Source organism: Phocoena sinus, chromosome 3 (genome assembly GCF_008692025.1).
Source record: "Phocoena sinus isolate mPhoSin1 chromosome 3, mPhoSin1.pri, whole genome shotgun sequence".
NCBI lineage: Eukaryota > Metazoa > Chordata > Mammalia > Artiodactyla > Phocoenidae > Phocoena > Phocoena sinus.
This window is the reverse complement of record NC_045765.1, coordinates 97,025,255-97,047,789: the sequence shown is the minus strand read 5'-3', so window position 1 is coordinate 97,047,789 and position 22,535 is coordinate 97,025,255. Positions and strand designations below refer to the sequence as shown.

General features: G+C 36.6%; 1 protein-coding gene across 2 annotated transcripts in view; it reads right to left on the bottom strand.

Moving 5' to 3' along the window:
• Positions 1–22,535, bottom strand: part of KIAA0825 (KIAA0825 ortholog) — a 416,193-nt gene that overhangs the window by 198,795 nt on the left and 194,863 nt on the right. For both annotated transcript variants that reach the window (XM_032625775.1, XM_032625773.1), the window contains 4 exons: positions 17,155–17,379; positions 9,509–9,917; positions 5,302–5,461; positions 619–777 (listed from right to left, as the gene is read on the bottom strand). In XM_032625775.1, coding sequence (XP_032481666.1) covers positions 619–777; positions 5,302–5,461; positions 9,509–9,917; positions 17,155–17,379 — 953 coding nt within the window. The remainder of the gene's footprint in view (positions 1–618; positions 778–5,301; positions 5,462–9,508; positions 9,918–17,154; positions 17,380–22,535) is intronic.

Sequence of the window (22,535 nt, the reverse complement as noted above, 5' to 3'; positions counted from 1 at the left end):
CTATGAAACATGCAGCTGAAACAATGGCATTATCTGACATTAAAAAATGTGTGGTGTTTATCACATTGACTTTATTCCAAACATCCTGACTTAAGATCGTTAACAAATTCATTTTAAATTCAGGAATGTGTTTAGGGTTACAAAACAGCAAATTTACCTCATGCCACTTAAAATAGGAGCTTAAAGCTCTATTTACAATCAATTTTAAACTATTTTATAGTTTACCTGATAAATTAGATAAATTCATAAAGATTGCAAGGTGTTTTGTGAGTGTGTGTCTTGGGAGATGGGGGAAGCCAGGGAGGGGAAGACTCTAAGAAACACGGGGTTTCTCGAGGCTGCCGGAGACACAGCCGAACAGATGCTCCCTCTGCCCACAGCGAACCGACCGGGGCAAAAGTCAAAGTTTACAGACCAAACATATGAATCCGTTTGACAAATAGAAAGAAGGTAAAATAACTTTTCCCAAGTCAATTTGAGCAAACAAGAACAAGGCCTTTTGCTTCCTAGCCAAAGAAGCCTATGAGTAAATATTCAAACACAAAGCACTTTTTTTCTAACTTGTGTAAAAAAAACTCCACAAATTTTAATTAAATTTACTATTTAATTTCCACATACCTGATCAAGCATGTTTTCGCTAAACACCTTGTACACATGGAAAGGGTTAAAGGCAGAGGGCTGATCTTCCACACTCCTCAAGGTCATCTTTAAAGGTTGAATGCGTAATGGCTTTTCCTCTGAACCATTCATAGATAACAGCTGTTCTTTTAAATACTCCTTCAAGGGAAAAAAATTACAAGTCGTGATGGTAGGAAGCATATATTCTCTTTAAGAATAAACTGGTCAATATCCAAACCTACCCTTTTCAGCACATTTGCTACATTACACAGTATTATTAGCCTCAGGACAGAATACATTTTCAGAAGAAACATAGCGGAGTACATACCAATCAGGATTACAATAAACCCATCAAAAACAGGTTCACTTAATATATAGGATAGATTAGAAAGCCATTTAACAAATTCTCACATAATGAACGTATACTTGATATATCAGAATCTTTTTAATAGGCATTGTCTTGTCATTTCTTCACGTTAACATGTCTGGTTACCAAAACTTAACTCGGGTGCATGACTATTCACAGTACATGACTGTTCATTCATTCATTAAGTGTAGTGGCTACCTACTCCATGCTCAGCAGAGAACTAAGTACTCTGATAGTTCCCTGCAAGCAGTCTCCCTCTATGTAGAATTAATTATAATGCAAGCTCCTAAACTCTAGTTTCACACTGTGGACTGAAAAATATCAAGGTTCAATAGAAGCTCAAAGTATGTAATTTTAATTCTACCCCCAAATGCCAGTAACAACCTGGGGAGGAAAAGAAAAAGTCAATCTACTGCATTATACCTCATTTTCCATCCATAAATAAAAAGGTGAATAACCATAATCTATTTCATAAGACTCCTTCTGGAAAACGATAAATTTAAATGACTAAAAGTTTCCCTCAAACTATCAAATACTTAATAAGTCATTTAATAAATAATATAACAGAAATGTCCTCCTGATTTTTAGTGTGTCACAATATAATGTTTTCTTCAAGGTTAGGGTTAGGACTTAGGGTCAGAAAGTTAGAGCTGAAAATGAATTCAGAGGTCATCTTGAAAACCCTTACTACTCAAAGTCCGGTGTGTGGGTCAGCCAAATGAGCCTCACCCAGGAGCGTGTTAGAAAAGCAGAATCTCAGGCCCAACCAAATGAGAATCTGCCTGTTCACAAGCTTTCCCAGGAGATGAGTAGGCACATGAAAGTCTGAGAAACTCTAGCCCACACTACATTCAGTGGTTGGCTCTGAAAGGTCAGATGACAAACTTGAAGTCACACACGGGAGCTTGGTAGCGTCAGTAAGAAGCCAAACCTCTGGTCTCAGGTCACTGTGTTTTCCCTGTGCCTCTGTAACTTCATGAATAGAGAACGCCTGCTGTACTCGCTGTAGAAGGCAAATTTCAGATCCTAAAACCCTCCATCTCGCAATAAAAAACACTGCTTGACATTTCTTAAACCTGCTCATTGTGGACCATATCTTTTTTAGAATGATGAATTCTGTAGCATCTGACACACAGACACACATGGACTCTTATTAAATATTATTAGATTGTTAGACCCAAGCGGTCTACGAGGGATTCCAACTCGCCCAAGAACCGCCAAGAGTCGAGAGCCGTTGCAACACGCAAGAGGTTTATTAGGAGCCGATGCACCGGGGTTCCCTGAACCTCACGCAGGAGGCCGATGGGGAACCCCTAAAAGCGGAATCACATACTTTTTATAGGTTTATTTACTCATAGGGTGGGTATATTCTCACAATGATTGGGTAAATGTGGTGACTTTTGAATTCATTGGCTTAGGAACTTTTGTCCCACCTTCTGGCCGTTATAGTTGTCTGTTCATTGTGGCGGTTAGGGCGTATACCTGTTACGGGCAACTGGAAAATTACCCGCTGTCTGGCAAGTCCCCGTCAACTGAAAAACTCCAAGAATTGGTTTCGATAGGGAGAAGGAGTGGCGCACGATAGGGAGAAGAATTGGTTTACGGGAACAAGTGAGGGGGTGGAAAGTCCCTAAAGGCCCCACAAGATAACAATAAAGCCATCAGAAAAGTATATTAGATTTAGATTTTTGAACAGAAACGATTTTTCTCCATCATGATTTCTGAAAGTAAAAATTTAAAAAGGAATAAATTATTCCCCTTTCATTGAAAAACTGCTTTGTTTTGGCTAATAACAATCGTTCTCACTGTTTCCCCTTACGTGGCTATGTTTTGGCTTTTTTTGTTTCCACAATTCAGAAAAGAGAAAGTGCTCTGTTCTGTTGCAAGCTGTGAACACAATGGTGTTTTCTCCCTTGTGGATTTCTCTGACCTCTGTGCTATATTGACACTTGTCACTACCCCTTCTCAAAAGCCTCAGATTTTCTGTGGCATCACTTTAACCAGACGTACTGCTAATGTGGTCTTTCTTTAGAAGAAATATTTTTCTTTGAACATCCTTTCCTGAACATATTCCCTGTGCCGTTACATCAGAGCTTATTCCTCTACCCACCACTTATCTGTTGCTCTCCACTGAAGAGATACACTGGCCTCATGAACTCAACTACCATCCTAGTTGAAAGCCACCAAATCTAGTGACAGCCTCTTGTATCTGTGCTTCTGGCCAGCATCTTCAACCACCATTTGGACTTTTATGCTCAGACACCTTACCTTTATCTCAAACATTTAAAATCTCATCTTCTCTCAAAACTTCCCTGTCTCTCAATAGCACACCCATGCTTCCACTCACCCAGGCCTGTACGTGTAAATGCTCTGCATTTATGTTTTCGAACACAATTTAGCAACACACCTGAAAGTGCTAAAGACATGACGCCACTCATCAAATGAACAAACGTCACGGTGCAATTTACCTACAGCATAACGATGCCTCACAGTATAAAAGCAGCCATAAGTATTATGCTAGTCACTCAGTCACCCTTGTGTTATTTGTGTTTACTGCCTGCTTTGTCCAAGTAGTCAAGGCAGAGGCCTCGCTACTTTCGTTGATTCTATCCTCACCTTACATTATGCCTCTAACCTTGCAGCCTGCGTTTCACACAGCACAATAAACCACCAAGTACTTAGCTTGCTTTCCCATCTGATAGATGTTGCCATAACAGTAAGTATATTCAGTTGCAGAGAAAGAAAAATCGTAACTTTGAATCAAAATGTGGTGATACTCCCGCAAAGAGTCTTACGTACATCAGCTCTCATAGCACACCTGTTCAGAAGCGCTTCCTCAGAGTTCCACGAGTTCTACTAGAAAACAGCCTTTGGATTTCCTGAATACAACAGGTGGCCGATGGCCAGTAAATATCCAACTTAATTTTTGTTGATTTTGCTTACTGGTGATTTACTGATCTTTCTTGTGTTATGGAACTTTGAAAGAAAAGGACTCCTCTATCAGTTTGGCAATCTATACCAGCCATTGTTGCGCTCAAAATTATTGTAAATCAACTTTACTAAGGCTCTGAGGGTACTCTGACTACAACATCTGTCCCTCCGTAACCACCACAGTTACTTTGGCCAATCTGGACGGCCAGGTTGACATGCCCATGAAGACCCTGACTCCGTAATGGAGGTCTTTCAGTTTGCCAAGGCCACGATTTCCTGCTTGCCCGAGATGGAAACCTCAAACAATCTGTGAGAGATCATTAGCAAGCATGAACAGGTTGTGTTACTTTGTAACAATTGCTACTGAGCTCCAGTCCCTTAAGAACAGGACCTTGTCTCATAGCTACAAAGGCCTCCATCCTTCTCAGGTGATCATTGAAGTTGACTGGTTGATTACCTCTCTGCAGGCCAGAAAACAAGATTTACTTGAAGTAACTTTCAGATAGATAATAGTGGGGAGAACATTTATGTAACTGAGTTGTAAAATCCTGTGGTAGAGTTAATTCACTCCTTGGAAATATACAGTTTTTAAGGCCTACCTCATGTAGATAAAACACTATGTCTTAACATTATTCATATTATACAATTTTTATTATGCCAAAAAATACATTCATGTGTTTGCAAATATAAACATAAGTCTAATTCACACTAGATGTCACATTCGAATCCAGATATGTATGATCAAATTGAAAACCTAAGTTAGCAGACTTGTATTGTTTCAAGTAATAACTGAGATACCTACTCTTTACATTTTTGCTAAAATAGCCAGATACATGCAAGGTCAGACGCTTAACCCAGCAGAGAGGTGAATAAGCATGACATTGGTTCTAATCAGTGTCCCTACATTAATGTATTTCCTTGGTTTAATCTAGTTGCTCCCAAATATGGTTCGATATTCTTCTGAAGTTTCTCATTATGTAAGGAATCTTCAACTTCACCAACACGAGTATGACGTCTACAGGAGAAGAGCTATATCTCTCTTCAGAAAATTCTTCATTTCACAAATCCCAGATTTTAACGTCAGCTTAATGGTCACGAATACACAATTCCCATACTACACCTCTAGTCTCTACAATTCCGAACTGAGTACATGAACCGTGTTATTGTTTAAACCGTATAAATAAAACCGACATTGCTTCGGTGAAGCTTCTGCTGTACAAATGCAGAACAGCCGGGGCTGAATAGATTCTATTAATAACGCAATATTGAGTTTGGTATTGACTTTAAGAAGTATTATCACCTCCTTGACTAACCCTTAGCTGCCAGCAGACGCTGCCTCAGGCCAGTACACACCTAATTGCTCGGTAAAAAGGCCGTTTCCCTACCTCATTGAGCCGCATGATGTGATAAATTTGCCTCAGGTACTCGCCGCCACCTGGTTTGTGGCAGATATCCAGGACCATCATGTTTATTTTCTGCTCAGTCAGTTCAAGAGCAATATCTCCTTCTTCTAAGGCTGTGCTTTTCTCTATTGTCATAAATGCACTAAATACAAAGAAAGCATGTAAGTATCAGTGGTGAAGAACTGTAAAGATGGAAAATAATCAAAGAGATTGAGTGTGGAGAGTCGATGTAAGTCTCGGATTCAAAGCACCTATAAAGACTTTGCTCAAAGAGGTAAGCCTTCCCAAAAGGCTGCAGCTCACATAAACAGCACCTTAGAACTGAGCACCTGAAAGCATTTTTAAAAATTGAATCGTTTCTTTTAAAACATTTCTTTATTGCATTTATACTCCTATCTATAAAACATTTCCCCATTACCACAATTGTTGAAATTGCTATAATCATGGGATGAAAACAAAACATTTCTTTTTAAAAACATGTAAGAAATAATCTGTATTTTCTCTTTGAGGATAAAGAGTATCTTTAATGCCAGAAATAGCTTTGGTATTCTATCTTTTGCAGATTCCTCTTTACACCTGTCTCAGAACACATTAAAGACTAATTAAAGTGTCAAAAGGGGGAGCCTATTATGCTAAATATAGGCTGGGTGCTTCCTGCAGGAGTGCTGACCACTGGGTATTTTAAATTGGCCTTTTGACACTTGTTGCCTTCTAAAAACACATGCCCCCCTCCTGTTCCTTCTAGGTGACAGATAACTTAGCAAAAGTCACTACCCTGCTTATCCTTCCCAGAAAAGGGTCTATTATAACCACACCAGGAATGTGCAATGTGGGAAAGGTTGCTTTTATAAGAACTCATATGCTTATTATTGATTTTAAACATTATTACGTAGTAATAATGGATGACATAATTTTTAAAAAATTCTCAAGCTGTACCAGTGTAAAATTAATCACGATGTTCAACTTACATCATATATATTCCATACTAATTTTCTTTTTACAAGTGCTATTAGGATCACGTTAGTCTTTGCAGTCTATGTATTCTTAAGAAAATGCATGGGTTTCCACTGTTTCCCAGACTAAATGAAATTTACTGTGGTGTAATCAGCTATATACTGCAGTCCATTACTGAGATTTTGCCATGATTATAAAATTCATTCTGCTAAGAGTCAGTGCCGCTGACCTGAAGACTGAACCAAATGATACCCAGCTGCTGGACATTAACTGTTATATTGCTTCCACATGTAGCTTCAAAGCATCCTCTAAAAAAAACCAAAAAAAGAACTTTATGATCATATAAGCCTTGCTAAAAAATAAAGTAAATCCTACTCTTAAAGATATTTATTAGCTAGAGTAAATCTTTAAACAAACAAAAAAGACCTTTTTGCAATAAAAAAAAGTTTGTAAATATCTTTTTGAAGCTGCATGCAGGCTGCAAGCGAAATTTCTTGTCAGGTTTTGTAGAGGCTGACATGGAAAAAGTTGAGGCCCTCTGACAAAAGAGTGTCTCAGTGTCAGCCCCTGAATTGTATCCTTTCCTGTCCATCACTGTGCAGGTGAAGCAAATGATTGGATTCAGTCAATGCTATGATTAATGAGTTCCTCTCTGGATTTGGGACTGCCTATCAATCATGTCATTAGGGAGAATGTGCCCTGAAAGAGGCAGACCTTAGCCAAGGAATAACTGCATTAATCTTAATCTGTATATGCACCCAGCCAGCCAAGTCAGGGTCACCATGATGAAAAACAATAATCTTCAACTCGACAAATTACTTTGCAAAGACAGACGTTTCTTTACTTTTTGGCCTGTGTGTTCTCCAGAATCTAAGTTGACTGTTTACAGCTTGAGTGTTACTACAAAGTGAAGGTTATTTTAATGAATAGTAATGTTTTCAGGCGGCATGCAAGACAAGCAATGCTTACAGCTGCCACCTTTCCACTGCAGTTATTTTCACAGTTTCCATAAAATCAAAATTAAATCTGGGTGCAAGTGAAAGAAATCTAGCTAAATGATATTGTGTAGTTACAAGATAATCTTCATGAGGAATTAAGATTTCATTTATTTTAATAGAAGAACTATTTTAAGTGCTTACATTCTCATACTTGAAAAAAAAAAGAGCAAAGGCAACCCTCCACCTGTATACAGACATCATGGTTTAAAATACATTTTCCTCATGGTATAGATCTATGAACTAAATGATCATCAATCTGTGAGAAATGCGTAGAGATGGAAGTTCGTGTGTATATCAGATAATCAACTTGAAATCAAACTCGAGATGAAACATTCCTATAGCACCCAAATCCATAAGAGATTACCTAAAGTGAGTTAAGAAGTCAAATTTAACTCTTTGTCAAATAAATGAAATAACTTTAAATCTGGATTTTTGTACCTTGATATTATTGGAGAAATTGAGAAAGACATAGGTAGCACTGTGCTAATTACAAATTACATAATATGTATTCAGAATATTTGAGGGCTACAAAACGTTTTTAAAAATCAATAATTCTTTATTTTGGATGCATGTTACAACTAATCAGCCAAATATTAGCTAGACAATTTCCTACTAAAGGAGATAACCAGATGTGTTAGTGCTGTTTGTAAGAAACTTAGACGAAAATCAACTTCTAAGGAAAAATTTTTCTTATGGATTCCTGTAGCCCCAGGTATATTACAGACATTACTTTAAACTGATCTTATTGATAGAGGGGGTCCTAATTCAGCAGTATCATAAATTTAACTTTATAATCAGATCCACTATTTTTACTCTGCTTTCTTCTCTCCCTTTTACACCCACTGCTATGGATAATGACATGGCCTTAATCTTTTAGTCTTTGAATTAAAGCCTGTAAATTGGTATCAAATGCAAATGTAAAGATTAAGGTCACTGTCAACGTTACTAAGCATTTTCCTGACTGCTATTGTTATTCCTACACACAGGGTGCTCACAAGTAAATTTCTAGGAGTCGTATGACAAGAACAGGAAAATCATGATTTACTTACATTTCTTACATTACTTACGTGACTACTTATATTAATTTGGATCAATATAAAGTCTTACAGATTAATATAAACCAGTGAAGAGTATTTGTTATCACAGTACTAACCAGTGAGTGCAACATATTTTAATGGTTTATAAATAACAAATGCTCACTAGTTCTAAGCTCGATGTTAAGAACTTTACAAACGTTATTTAATTTTTCAAAACAACTCTACCAGCTTAGTATCATCACTAAAAATGAGGTTTTGAGAGATTCTGTAACTAGCACAAGATGGCCCACTTACAAGGGATTTGTATTTGTCCATCTGATTCCAGAGCCTGTGCTCTTTATCACTACCACGTACTAAAAGTAACAACTTTTAGTTGTTTCAGGAAGAAAGTTATAATAGTATCTTCTAGCAATATGAATATATTTTCAAAGAATGGGGGACCGTGTGTGTGAGAGTGTAGAAAAAGGAGGGGCTGGCTTAGTGAACTGTAGACCACATGAACCGTAACTCCCTTATCAATATCATGCAATTCTATACTGAAGACTGCTTTTAAGTAGGACTCTATGTACATATTTAAATTCATCAGGGACCCTTAAAAATCTTCGCAATACCACAAATCACTTAGCTCTTGGTGACAAACCTATGAGAAGGCTGACATTTTCATACAGAAACAGCTGGGTGTGTTTATAGCTTGAGTGTGATATGCCCCAGTTGCCTTCTGGGATTCTTACATTACCAGATGAAAAATGTGTACCTTTTTGACAATCAGGTACACAGAAAGCAATAAAGAGCCTTTTATATCCATTAATTCCTTCTTAATTTAATCTCCATGGCCAATCCATTTACGAAACGCTCCAGGCTATCCACTAGATACCTGTTTGCACACTGAAAAGGAGTGAAACCAAATTCTCCTGGGTTTAACTACCACCCTTTTAATCAGAAACCTTAAGATGGTGACTAAACAAGTATAATGTTCCAGTGTATCAATGGGGTTCAAATTCTAATAAGACAAGGAACATTAACAATCCAGTTTTTAATGGAATATTTATCTTTTTCTCTATTCATCAAAGTTCCCATGACGCTAGCAAAATGACCATTGCTGCCTATCCAACAATATTTGGTTGTGGTGGTTGTTTATTGGTGATTTTGCTTTTGTGAATGTATTTGATGAAATTCAGTGAAAGAAAAACATCACTTTACCATTTGGTGCTCAGTTTCCTTGCTTTCAACAATTGGCATTCAATCCAGTTGGGTTTTTGCTGCTCAATGCTCCGTATGACCTTTTGGGTCATTTGATTAGGGCTACTTGTCTGCTCTCCCATGATGCTTTCCAAACACACACAGATTAAACCGAGTTTCTCTTTACTCCATCTGTCAAGGGAGGCACCTGTTAAAAGTTCCACAGTGTTTCCATCCTCAAATATCTGACATATAATTACAATCAAGTTCCAGACAAGCAGGCCAGCTTTCTTTAATTCAACAAAGTTTTTTGACATTTTTCTCTCAGCCAGAAAAAAGAAGTATTTAACTGGGGGAGGCAAACATGCAATCACCGTAGGTAACTTGCTGATTACAATAGATACTGCCTGAGCAGCAAGCCTTGTGAAGCCTGGGGAAGAAAAGAAAGAAAAGGTATGATTAATATTAGCATTTGTGTTCCATCACTGTGTTGCTTTGAGTGTTGTGTGGGGATGTCTAATTTTTGTGGAGAAAATTGTTGAGAAGAGCAAGTTCCTGACATATTCCGACAGGACTCTACTGGGGTCCTCTGTAGTACTGCCAAAAATTCCCCAAATCCCAAACTTAATTTTTCCTCCCACAAATGAAAATTAGAAAATTCAGAATTATTACTTATATTTTTATCTACTAAGACCTCAGGTTTAAAGGGTCCAATGTCCTCCTAATTAGTAAATGCAAAGGTACTCCTGCCAGACCTCTCTGTGGCCTTTGGCACTTCCTTAAGCCTTTCTCCTCTTCCCCTGGAATCCATGACAGAATCATTCCAGCTCTTGTTGGGACTGGCTCCTCTTCTTTTAGTTCTTAGCCCAAATGTCACCTCCTCTGAGAGCCTCCCCCCACCATCTCATGTAAAGCAGTCCCTTCATGCCCTTCTCAGGCCAGCCCCCAGTCCCTCCCTATTATTAGACCCCATTTTATTGCCTTTATTATAGCACTTAGCATCAGGTAATAATAATCTCCTGGGCTTCCCTGGTGGCGCAGTGGTTGAGAGTCCGCCTGCCAATGCGGGGGACGTGGGTTTGTGCCCCGGTCCGGGAAGATCCCACATGCCGTGGAGCGGCTAGGCCCGTGAGCCATGGCCGCTGAGCCTGCGCGTCCGGAGCCTGTGCTCCGCGACGGGAGAGGCCACAACAGTGAGGGGCCCGCGTAACGCAAAAAAAAAAAAAAAAAAAAAGAAAGAAAAAAAAATTATAATCTCCTTTATTTCTTCATTATCTGTCTCCATCCACTAGAATATAAACTCCAGGAAGGCATTCCTGTAGCCCAAGCACTTAGGACCTCATCTATAACAGTTGTTCAGTAAGTATTTGTTGAATAAATGAGTCAACAAACTGGTTCATGTTTACCTCTATCATTCTGCTTCTTTGTGTCCCACGCTAGTTCCACTTCTACTAACACCTCTTAAATGTATTTGCTAAGTCCTTGGCCTGTTGACTGTAGATTCTACTCTCCCTTACTTGGTATTATTTCTCTGAAGGATTTACTGATCTTCCCTCTCTAGATGAGGGTTTCTCAACTTTGGCACTATTGACATTTGGGGCTGGAGAATTCTTTATTGTAAGGAGCCGACCTGTGCATTGTAGGATGTTTTAGTGGCATCTCTGTCCTACACTCACTAGATGCCAGTGGCATCCTCATCAATTATGACAAACAAAAATGTCTCTAAAGCATTGCCAAATGTCCCCATCTTCCTAGTTGAGAACCACTCTTCCAGATGATTCTAGAATCTTCAGTCTTGGCCTTTCTCCAGGGTAACAGTCCTACGACTTCAGCTCCCCGATGGGCATTCCACTTCTCTGTCCTAGTCATCATTAACGCAAACCATAGCTAAAACAAAATTCACTGTTTTCCTCCCAAACTATGTTGGCCCTCCTGACCCTCCCTCCCATCCTCTCTTCCTTCTTTCTCTTCTTCTGTCCTTCCTTCCTTTTCAATCTTGTAAACATTCCTGTTGATCCTTCATCCCACACCGGGGACTGCACTGATATATCTTCCTACTCCCTCATCTGACACCCAATTTTGCCTCACTGTGACCATGGCTACTACCTATTCAAGCCCTCCCTCACAAGTGGTATCTGGACTATTATAGGACTCTCATCTCCCTGCTCCAGACCATGCCCAGCTGTAAAGCCAGATTACCTAATTTCTCTGCTACAATTCTTTTAGCTTTTAACAGTTTTCCACCGTTACGAGATCAGTCTGCAGAGCGTTGCTGACAAAACACTCCACAGTCCAGTCTCAGCCATTCTATGAACCTTTATTTTATCCTCTTTGCTTTTAGCCTTCTGAATATCTCATTATTCTCACATAGGATGCCCTTCCTCTTCATGGGTCACTCATAATCTTCAATTCTTGGTTCAAAGTCCTTGCCTCCTATGAATTTGTTTGAACATATTATCCATATGACTATGTTGGTAATCACTTCCATAATGTGCCATGTTGCACTCTCTTTTGTATTATCATCTATTACTGTTTACGTTATATTCTTATTTTTTTTAACAGCTTTATTGGAGTATAATTGCTTTACAATGGTATGTTAGTTTCTGCTTTATCACAAAGTGAATCAGCTATACATATATCCCCATATCTCCTCCCTCTTGCCTCTCCCTCCCACCGTCCCTATCCCACCCTCTAGGTGGTCACAAAACACCGAGCTGATCTCTCTGTACTACGTGGCTGCTTCCCACTAGCTATCTATTTTACATAGTATACATAAGCCCATGCCACTCTCTCACTTCGTCCCAGTTTACCCTTCCCCCTCCCCGTGTCCTCATATTCATGAGTTGTCTTTACAAGGAGACTAAAAGCTCCTCAAGAGCATGGAAGAAAATCTCCTCACTCCTTGAGTATCCCACAAAGCCAGACACAAGTGTTTTAATCCACTATGTACATAATTGAATTTGAACACTGGAACGGAGCGAGAAGTCTAAAGAGGATAGCTTTAAGTTCTTCAGAAAAACATTTTTTACTGTTTTTACTGAACAAAAATAATTTAACACTGTGAAAGATTTTTCAAGATATTTGTGACATTTAAAGAGGTCACTCTGCTCTATAAAAGTACAACGCTCTTGGAAAACATAGGTCTAGTCTAGTGACTCCTCAGAAATTCATGATAACTTAAGAATCATTTTCAAAATTAACTGGATCAGTCTCTATACATTTGTAAAAATTGGGTCCAAAATATATTTGAATGATCTCATAAGACTTTTGTATTAAATAAAATAATAAATATGAAAGCACCTAATTCAATACTTGGTAAAAAATAGTTGCTCAGTAAATGTTTTCTTTTTATTCAAATAAATGTTTAGATGAGGCTTAAAATATAGATAAAGCAAATTAAGAAACCACTCTTCTCAGTGTTCTTAAAGTATCTTAAATGTTTTATTGTTTTTATGTGTTTGTGTCTCATATTTCCTAATCTGCTGTCAGGTATTTGACTTAAAAGATTATATCTTATATTCTGTTTACCCTAAAGAGGGCTTAACTGAACATAGTGAGTAAACATTTGACAATAATATAAGCAGATACCAGGTGAAGATTAGCAATTCTCTTCACAACTGTACTTCTACTGATATTTATAAAATCTGAGAATTGCAGGTACTGAAATCCCTAACTACTTTATTAAAGCTTAAGGCAAATTCCAATCAGAACCTTTAGGCTGATGACAAATCCATTCTACTAATCACAGGGTCTCTGAGTCTATGGTGATGTTAACAACACACCAGGGAAGGATCTTTTAAAAATGCCACACACTCATTTTTCTGTCTTTATTTAAATAAGTTGACTTCTAACTCACATATATATAATATATTGTAAGAGCCATCCCAATTTCAGAGCTGATAAAGTGTGAAAAAAATGTATGTCTCAGAATGAATGCAATGTGAGAGGTATATTTATATATTTATCATTTCTTCTTTCCTATGCATGGACTACTGATTGTAATAATATATTTGGGTGATTATAAAACATACAGAAAGGAAATTTACAATGAAATAGGTAAAGACAAATAATGTATTAAAATTAACTTTAAAAATGTTTTTTATTAGTGGTATAAAATGTCAATAATACATTATTGAGTGAGGATAATGTGATTTAATATGCTTTATTATTTTAAAAATCTGGACTTTAACAGTTCATGATACATTGATTCAAATGTCAGGTTATAAATTAGGTTGTTTCAATACTTGATTTTAATGGATGTCATAGGTGAAAAAGCCATGACATGGACTATATATGTAGACCCACATGGAACTTGTGAAATTATGGCACTCATTTTTCAATCTCAACCACCAAATAGGCAAAGGTTGTTGTTGAAATTTGAATAATAAATATTCATCATCATTATGTTAATCAGTTGTTCTTGCAAATAAATTGAAATATATTTCATTTTCGTATTTTTAAGAAGTGTTCAAAAATAACCAAAACTCTTATTTGGAATATTTGAACCATGTTAAAAAATTCTAAGTTTTTAAGTGTGCAGCTATGCCATTTTTATGGGTGATACTGGTTTTTATAAAATGAATATTTCTGGTTTTTATAAAATAAAATATCTCAAGAACTTCTGATAACACTCTGTGTATTTCTGCCATCAGTTTCTTTCTCAACAATCCACATGTGAATGGTGCCTTGAATACATTTTCCTTGTGGTGTTACCTCTGTTTCTTCTCCAGAATCCATTGTTTTAGTTAAAACAATTACTCCAGAGTTTCCCCATAAAGTATTCTTTTTATTTAAAAAGTTATTTATTGGTAAGAAAACATATTTTCTGGTATATCTTTCCTTTAATTGTTGTCGAAGAAACAAAACAACTAGTTGTGTATTTGCTCTTAGGGAGCAAATTCTTTGTGTATTTGCTTCGGGAGCAAATACCTAAGCTGAGCTATATCAGAAACATCTAAACTTCCATTCAGTTCTTTGGTAAATCTCTTACACTGTATAATTTATTGTACTATTTATTTCTTCAAATCTTCAGCGTTTTCTATGTATTTGCTGACAAAAAATAAAGAAATACATTTTAGTTTGTCACCATAGTGTTTTCCATGTTCCGTTATTTTCACTGTGTCAGGAAGGATAATTTTTTCTTTAAGCTAGTGACTATTTGTCTTTTATTAAGTTAGAATCCTCAAAAAAAAAAAAAAGGCCTCTAAACACTTCATTATTTAGATGAATTGTGCAAAGTACTGAATTAAATATCAATTGACTTAAAACATTGCTAAAAATGATTACTGAGGTTTATCTTCATGTTTTGGATGCTTAGTCTTGAAATCTCTGGCTAATCAAGATGACTTCAAACTAGCTCTAGCTAAATATCCCTAACCAGCTCAAGGCACAATACTCATTTAGGAGGGATTCGTGTTTAACAACAATGTATGGGAAGCCATGGTTCAAATGGTTTTCCCACACATTTCCCATTTTTATTTTTTTATTTTATTTTATTTTTGGCCAAATCTGATCAGACTATCAATGTTCTACCTTATAATATGGCTGAGAAACAGCTCATGTTAGAAATATTCCCAAGTGTGAGCTTTTTTACTTTGTCATTGTTTGCTCTCCCTTGGATTCCCAGTAATAGTTTTAAACAGCAGTTGATTTGTTGATTTACAGGAATATGTTAAAGCCACTTGTGTGTTTTGTGAGGATTAATTTTGTTAAAACTAAATTCTGAAATACAAAGGACAACCTTAATTGATTACTGAATGCTGAAAGCTAATGAGGAGTAAGGTTACCCTGTTCATGCCCTTCCCAACAATACTGTCCCCAGCACACGACTGGCTCACTCACAGACAAGGGAGAGTTCCAGTGACACCCCATATGAAATTTCAGTAGTTTTGCTTTCTTTCTTCTCAACCCCTGTACAACCTCTGAGGTGTTTGCACCCATTTGTAAACATTTATACTAGTCTTCAAGCACCAAGAGGGGATATCTTATTTACAGTTTATTCCTGGACCAACCCCAGTACCTGGTATGTAGTAGTAACTGACTTAGTAGGTATCTATTGAATGAATAAGTGACTTAGTGTCTGACACGTACATATTATCTACCTTATACACTGTAGTGAAAATAAAGGTTGAGCACTGTCAGTTTAAAAGATAGGAATGAAGAACAATGGTATTCTCCTATTGTCACATCCACCTGGAATGCACAAAATGCTTTATAAGGTCACTTTCCTCCACCACTTTCTTTTATATATTTATGTGATCTGGCACTCCTTCATGGCTGTCTAAGTGTTGTACTTCTACTCTTAGTGATAATTTTATGAAAAAATATTATTTAGTAAGGAAAACCACAAGAACTAGTATCTACAAAGTAAGCATTTTTTGGAACCAGAGGCTCTTTGAAACGTTATGGAAGAGTTCCAAAATGCTTGTAGGAAAAAAAAAAAAATTGTTCATGAATAGACCAACTTGAAAGCCGCAAGCAAAACAGTGCTACTCATATGACATGATACATAAACTATAGATCATGCTTCCTGTATTGCTCAAAATCTATGGAATATCTCAAAGCTAGAAAGGAGAGGTGGCAACAACTCAGGTGAGGAAGAACTTAAGTAATGAAAATCTGACATTTTCCAATTTCAATTAAATGGCTTTACTAGATTCAAAGGCAGTTTAATAGGGCTTGGACAGAATTAAAGCATTACTATGAAAGGTCACTGATGGATAATTGATTTGAGTCTGTATATAAGGTTGCTGGATAAGAGCCACCTTATTTAGGATCTCCATGGAGAAGAATGAAAGAAATGCTACTTTCCTCAATTGACTTTAGCAGGTTCAGCTGGAATATTTTACTGTTGAAAGTTTCCTTACAGTTAGTGAAAAAAATTCATCTTTAAAGATGAAAATAAAAGGGAAAAGTTTTATTTTAAAAATCCTAAAGAAGATTCATGAATACAAACAGATAAGATACATTCAAAGGAATCTTGTGAAATTCTTGAAAAGTAGAAACATCTAGGTAGGAAGAAACCATTTAAGAAGAAAGTACTTGATTAATAAAATAAATGAATAATACAGGTAACTGATAATCCTTAAATACACTTGATAGATGCATTGCCCTGAAGAGGAACAATGCACTGAATCCAGAACCATAGATATTGGGGGGAAAATACCCTGTCAGAAAAATATGTGTAGCTACTAAATGGGGTGCTCTTTTTGACCTAAAAGCTACATATGTAGGTGTATTAACAAGAGGAAAGAAAGTAATAATTGGTAGTTGTGGAAGAAAAACTTCAAAAAAAGAATAATTAAACTGAATATCAAAGCAATCTTCCTGAGAGGATGAATTTTAGATTACTCAATAGATTTAAGGGAAATTAGTCAAATTCATGTGACTAATCTGTGAATACTAACATGAACACAAAATATCACAAAAAATTTTGAACTAGTAGTTAAATAAAGAAGATAACCATTTGAGTCATTTTCATCTCTAGGTTTTTTTTTTTTTTTTGATCATATGGCTCACAGTAACAAAAATTAGGAACCCAAAATATACATGGTGGAAAGGAGACTAATACAGTTTACACATTTTATAATTTTTAGAATTTTACTTGTTCTCATAACCTAGAAAATGTGCTTTTTCAGGGATGTGTTCTTAAAGAAAAACAAATGTACCTTTGCTTGATTCTTTCCTTTTGGTTTCTTTTGGAGTATAATTCCATTCTCTTGGAATGCTCTCACGCAGACATTCAAGAACACTGTGCTTGTTTAGGCTTGTTTCACAGTTTCTCCAAGAGCTCAGCACAGATATTATCTGCTGCACAATGTCCTTGACGGCGTCAGTCAGTGCCAGTCTCAGGCATCGGATGACCTCTACCTCAGACTCCATGCACGTTGAGACTTTAAAATCAGACAGCATATTACAGTTAGCAGAATCTGGAAGTATTCTGTGCCCTGTTCAGCTGGGAATTCAGCTTCTCAATAATCTAGTTTAAAGCTAGAAGAAAAGAAGGCTGCTTTTAGCCTAGAAATCATGTAATTGATAAACAGTCCATAGACATTTGAGAAAAAAAAGTTACTGCTTGGTAATAAAGGGAATGGTAGTTAAAATAACAGTGAATACCAGCATTTGCTGGTACGTTGGGGACTCTACTGGTGGATATATAAATTGTATGACCTTCTTAGATGACAACTTGACAATAATAGTAAAAGCTTTAACACTTTACTTACCTTTTAACACATTTATTCCTTCTCTGGAACTTTATCCTAAGAAACTAATTATGATTATATAAATAATATACAGAAAAATTGGGAAAAAATACAAATGTCCAATAACTGGGGATTTGTTTAATTAGTTTAGGTATATCCATCTTCACAGTAAAGCCATTTACTGATTAGTTAAAAAAAAAAAAGCAGGTTAACAATGAGATATCACCTCACACCAGTCAGAATGGCCATCATCAACAAATCTAGAAACAATAAATGCTGGAGAAGGTGTGGAGAAAAGGGACCCCTCCTGCACTGTTGATGGGAATATAAATTGATACAGCCACTATGGAGAACAGTATGGAGGTTCCTTAAAAAACTAAAAATAGAACTACCACAAAACTCAGCAATCCTACTACTGGACATATACTCTGAGAAAGCCATAATTCAAATATATACATGTACCCCAATGTTCACTGCAGCACCACTTACAATAGCCAGGATATGGAAGCAACCTAAATGTCCATTAACAAATGAATGGATAAAGAAGATGTGGCACATATATACAATGGAATATTACTCAGCCATAAAAAGGAACAAAATTGAGTTATTTGTAATGAGGTGTATGGACCTAGAGTCTGTCATACAGAGTGAACTAAGTCAGAAAGAGAAAATCAAATACCATATGCTAACATACATATATGGAATTTTTAAAAAAAGGGACTGATGAACCTAGTGGCAGGGCAGGAATAAAGATGCACACATAGAGAATGTACTTGAGGACACAGGAGGGGGAAGGGGAAGCTGGGACGAAATAAGAGAGTAGCACTGACATATATATACTACCAAATGTAAAATGGATGGCTAGTGGGAAGCTGTTGCATAACACAGGGAGATCAGCTTGATGCTTTGTGACAACCTGGAGGGGTGGGATAGGGAGGGTGGGAGGGCAGCTCAAGAGGGAGGGGATATGGCAATATATGTATATTTATAGCTGATTCACTTTGTTGTACAGCAGAAACTAACACAATATTGTAATGCAATTATACTCCAAAAAAGATATTAAAAAACAAAAAAAGTGGGATGAATCTAAAGTAAAAACATTAAAATAAAAAGCTCACCCTTAAAAAAAAAGAGCAGGTTAGAAAAGAGTATGAGATACCGGTCCGGGAGGATCCCACATGCCGTGGAGTGGCTGGGCCCGTGAGCCGTGGCCACTGAGTCTGTGCGTCCGGAGCCTGTGCTCCGCAACGGAAGAGGCCACGACAGTGAGAGGCCCACGTACTGCAAAAAAAATACAAAAAAACAAAAAAACAAAAACATATCTACATACATATATAAAAGAATTAAAAGATGTACTCTAAAAGGTTAATAGTGATTATCAATGACTAATGAGATTTCAGGTGATTGTCCTCTTCCTTTCCTTCTTCTCCTTTTACTTTTTCTCCCTCCCTCCCTCCTTTCTTTCTCCCTTTCTTCCTTCCCTTCTTTCCAATAATAAGTATTACCTGCAATGATTATGTATTACTTGTGTGATAAATGCAATAAAAGTTTTTGTTTGTTTTTTAAAAATGACTGGGAAGTCCAGGGACCATCACTTGAATCAATAGAGAAGAGCACCTATATGATTTTTTTTGCCCTCAAATTTCAAGGTGATATTTCTCAAATGACAACCCATTGTTAAAACCACCATAGTGCTGAAACTAAGAGCTGATTTTTTGAAAATATAAACAAAATTGACAAACCCTTTAGCCAGACTCAACAAGAAAACAAGAGAGGGTCCAAATCAATAAAATCAGAAATGAAAAAGAAGTTATGTCTGACACCACAGAAATACAAAAGATCATAAGAGACTACAACTATATGCCAATAAAATGGACAACCTAGAAGAAATGAACAAATTACTAGATATGTACAATATCCCAAGACTGAACCAGGAAGAAATAGAAAATATGAACAGACCAATTACCAGTAATGATATTGAATCAGTAATTTAAAAAAACTCCCAACAAACAAAAGTCCAGGAACAGATGGCTTCACAGGTGAATTCTACCAGATATTTATCCTTCTCAAACTATTCCAAAAAATTCTAGAGGAGAGAAAACTTCCAAACTCATTCTACAAGGCCAGCATCACCATGATACCAAAACTAGACAAAGATATCACAAAAAAAGAAAATTACAGGCCAATATCACTGATGGACATAGATGAAAAAACCCTGAACAAAATGTTAGCAAACTGAATCCAACAATACATTAAAAGGATCATATACCATATCAAGTGGGATTTATCCCAGGGATGCAAGAATTTTTCAATATCTGCAAATCAATCAATGTGATATACCACATTAATAAATCAAAGAATAAAAACCATATGATCATCTTAAAAGATGCAGAAAAAGCTTTTGATAAAAGTCAACATCCATTTATGATAAAAACTCTCCAGAAAGCAGGCATAGAGGGAACATACCTCAACATAATAAAAACCATGTATGAAAAACCTACAGCTAACATCATACTCAACGATGAAAAGCTGAAAGCACTTTCTCTAAGATCAGGAACAAGACAAGGATGCCCAAAGAGGTACAAACTACTATGTATAAGATAAATAAGGTACAAGGATATATTGTACAACACAGAGAAGATAGCCAATATTTTATAATAACCATAAATGGAATATAACCTTTAAAAACTGTGAATCACTATGCTGTACACCTGAACCTTGTATAATATTGTACATCAACTATACCTCAATTAAAAAAAAACAAACATCATGGTGAAGAGGATCTTGGTGATATCAAATGTTGAGAGTTTTATTTTTTAGCATGACATAATCATCAGGTAGGTAAACTTGTTGCTCTTTATATGAATGGTGGACGGTGTAGCTGTCTTTTTAATGATGTTTCAAGACTTTAATTCATTGAAGGACATAAAGAAGCCTTCTTCCTGTATCAGTAATTAACATTCATTTGGGTTGAACTCTTTGGAGTCATGGATTAAATGCATCTCAGATATCTAAAAATTCTAGAAAGCCAAGAATTCCTCTATTTCCTTTTGTTAAAAGGGTATGTTTATTCCTTTTAAAAATAAAATCAAGGAATTGAAAATGATAAAATAATAGACTTATCTCAAAGAATTATTTTAAAATTACATGAATTAATTTGTGTAAAGTAACTACCATATAGTAGACACTTATGTAAGTATTTGCTATTATTATTATTACCTAAGATAAGAGTTTTCTGGAAAAATTACAATTGTACAGTGTTGCGGTTCCCAGTGTTCTCTTGATGCAGGATTCTGAAACATCTTGAGCACTAGATACTACTATAGGGAAGATTAATCAATACCCACAGATGCCTATGGTCGAGATAAGAAAGAAGAAATGGAGAACAGAGAAAAGAAAGTGGCAGGGTATTCTGGTTTCTGGCTCTGCATACAATGAGCTTGGATGTATCTACTTTATTCTAACAGCAAGTAAAAAACTGAACAGATAAAAAAAATCAACGACTCTTCCTGGATCTGTAAAAGAGGTGAGGACACAAGGCAAACCACAGCCCCCCAGACTGGAAAGACAGACAGGCAAATACAGCAAGGCACAGCTTACTGGAGTAGAGACTCACAAGCAGAAACTATCCTGGGAACCAGAACCAATGTAGGAAAATCTCCACTGTAACTGATCAATTGCTGGAGGCTCAGTGTAGACAAGTCTGAGAGTTAAAACTCTAGGGAGACCCTCTCATGGGGGAGCTGTTACACTCTGTGAGTTTTACCTCCAGGAACTTGACTAGGTTTCCACAGTAGATATCAGAGAAAAATCCTCTAGTGCTTCCAGCAAGAGGAGGGAAAAAGAAACATCTGGAAATATTCCAGCACACCCTGTTTTTCTTAAGGCCCGCCCTTAGGAGACACTACTAAAACAGAGCCTAACTCACTAGGCATATTCTCAGAGCCTAAATGTCCTAGGACAGGAGAAATACTCAGCTCCAGCCCACTCTAACCATACTCTCAGACCTAAGGAAAGGGTAAGAAAAAAACTGAAATGCTTGTTAAGTACACCACAGAGGCATAGGCTCACTAAAAGACTGAGATCTAAACATAGACCTATAAAATGTGTCCCCTCCTTTATACCTCTCCACCACTTAGTAAAGGCCTATTTACAGCAATTCTTTTTACTCAGAACATCATGTCCAGCTTTCAAGAAAACAATTACAAGACAAACTAAAAGTCAAAAAATACAATTTGAAAAAACAGAGCAAGCATCAGAAACAGACATGGCAAAGACATTAGAATTGTCAGACTGGGAGTTTAAAACAGCTGTGATTAATATGTAAAGGACTCTAATGAATAAAGTAGATAGCATGCAAGAACAAATGGGCAATGTAAGTAGAGAGATGGATACTGAGAAAGAAACAGAAAGAAACACTAGCAATCAAAAACACTGTAACAAATGAAGAATGCCTTTTCTGGGCTTATTAGTAGAAGGGGAATGGCTGAGGAAAGAATCTCTGAGCTTGAGGATGTCTCAGTAGGAACTTCTAAAACTGAAAAGCAAAGAGAACAAAGACTGAAAAAAAAACAAACCCCACAACCAGAAGAGAATATCCAAGGAGTATGGGACAACTATAAAGGTGTAACGTACTTGTAAAGGGAATACAAGGAGAAGACAGAAGGGACAGAAGAAATATTGAAACAATAATAACTGAGCATTTTCCCTAAATTAATGTCAAACACCGAACTACAGATCCAGGAAGTTCAGAGAACACCAAGCAGAATAAATGCTAAAAAACAAACAAACAAACAAACAAAGAATGAACAACAACAACCAAAAAAAACTATACCTAGGCATATCAT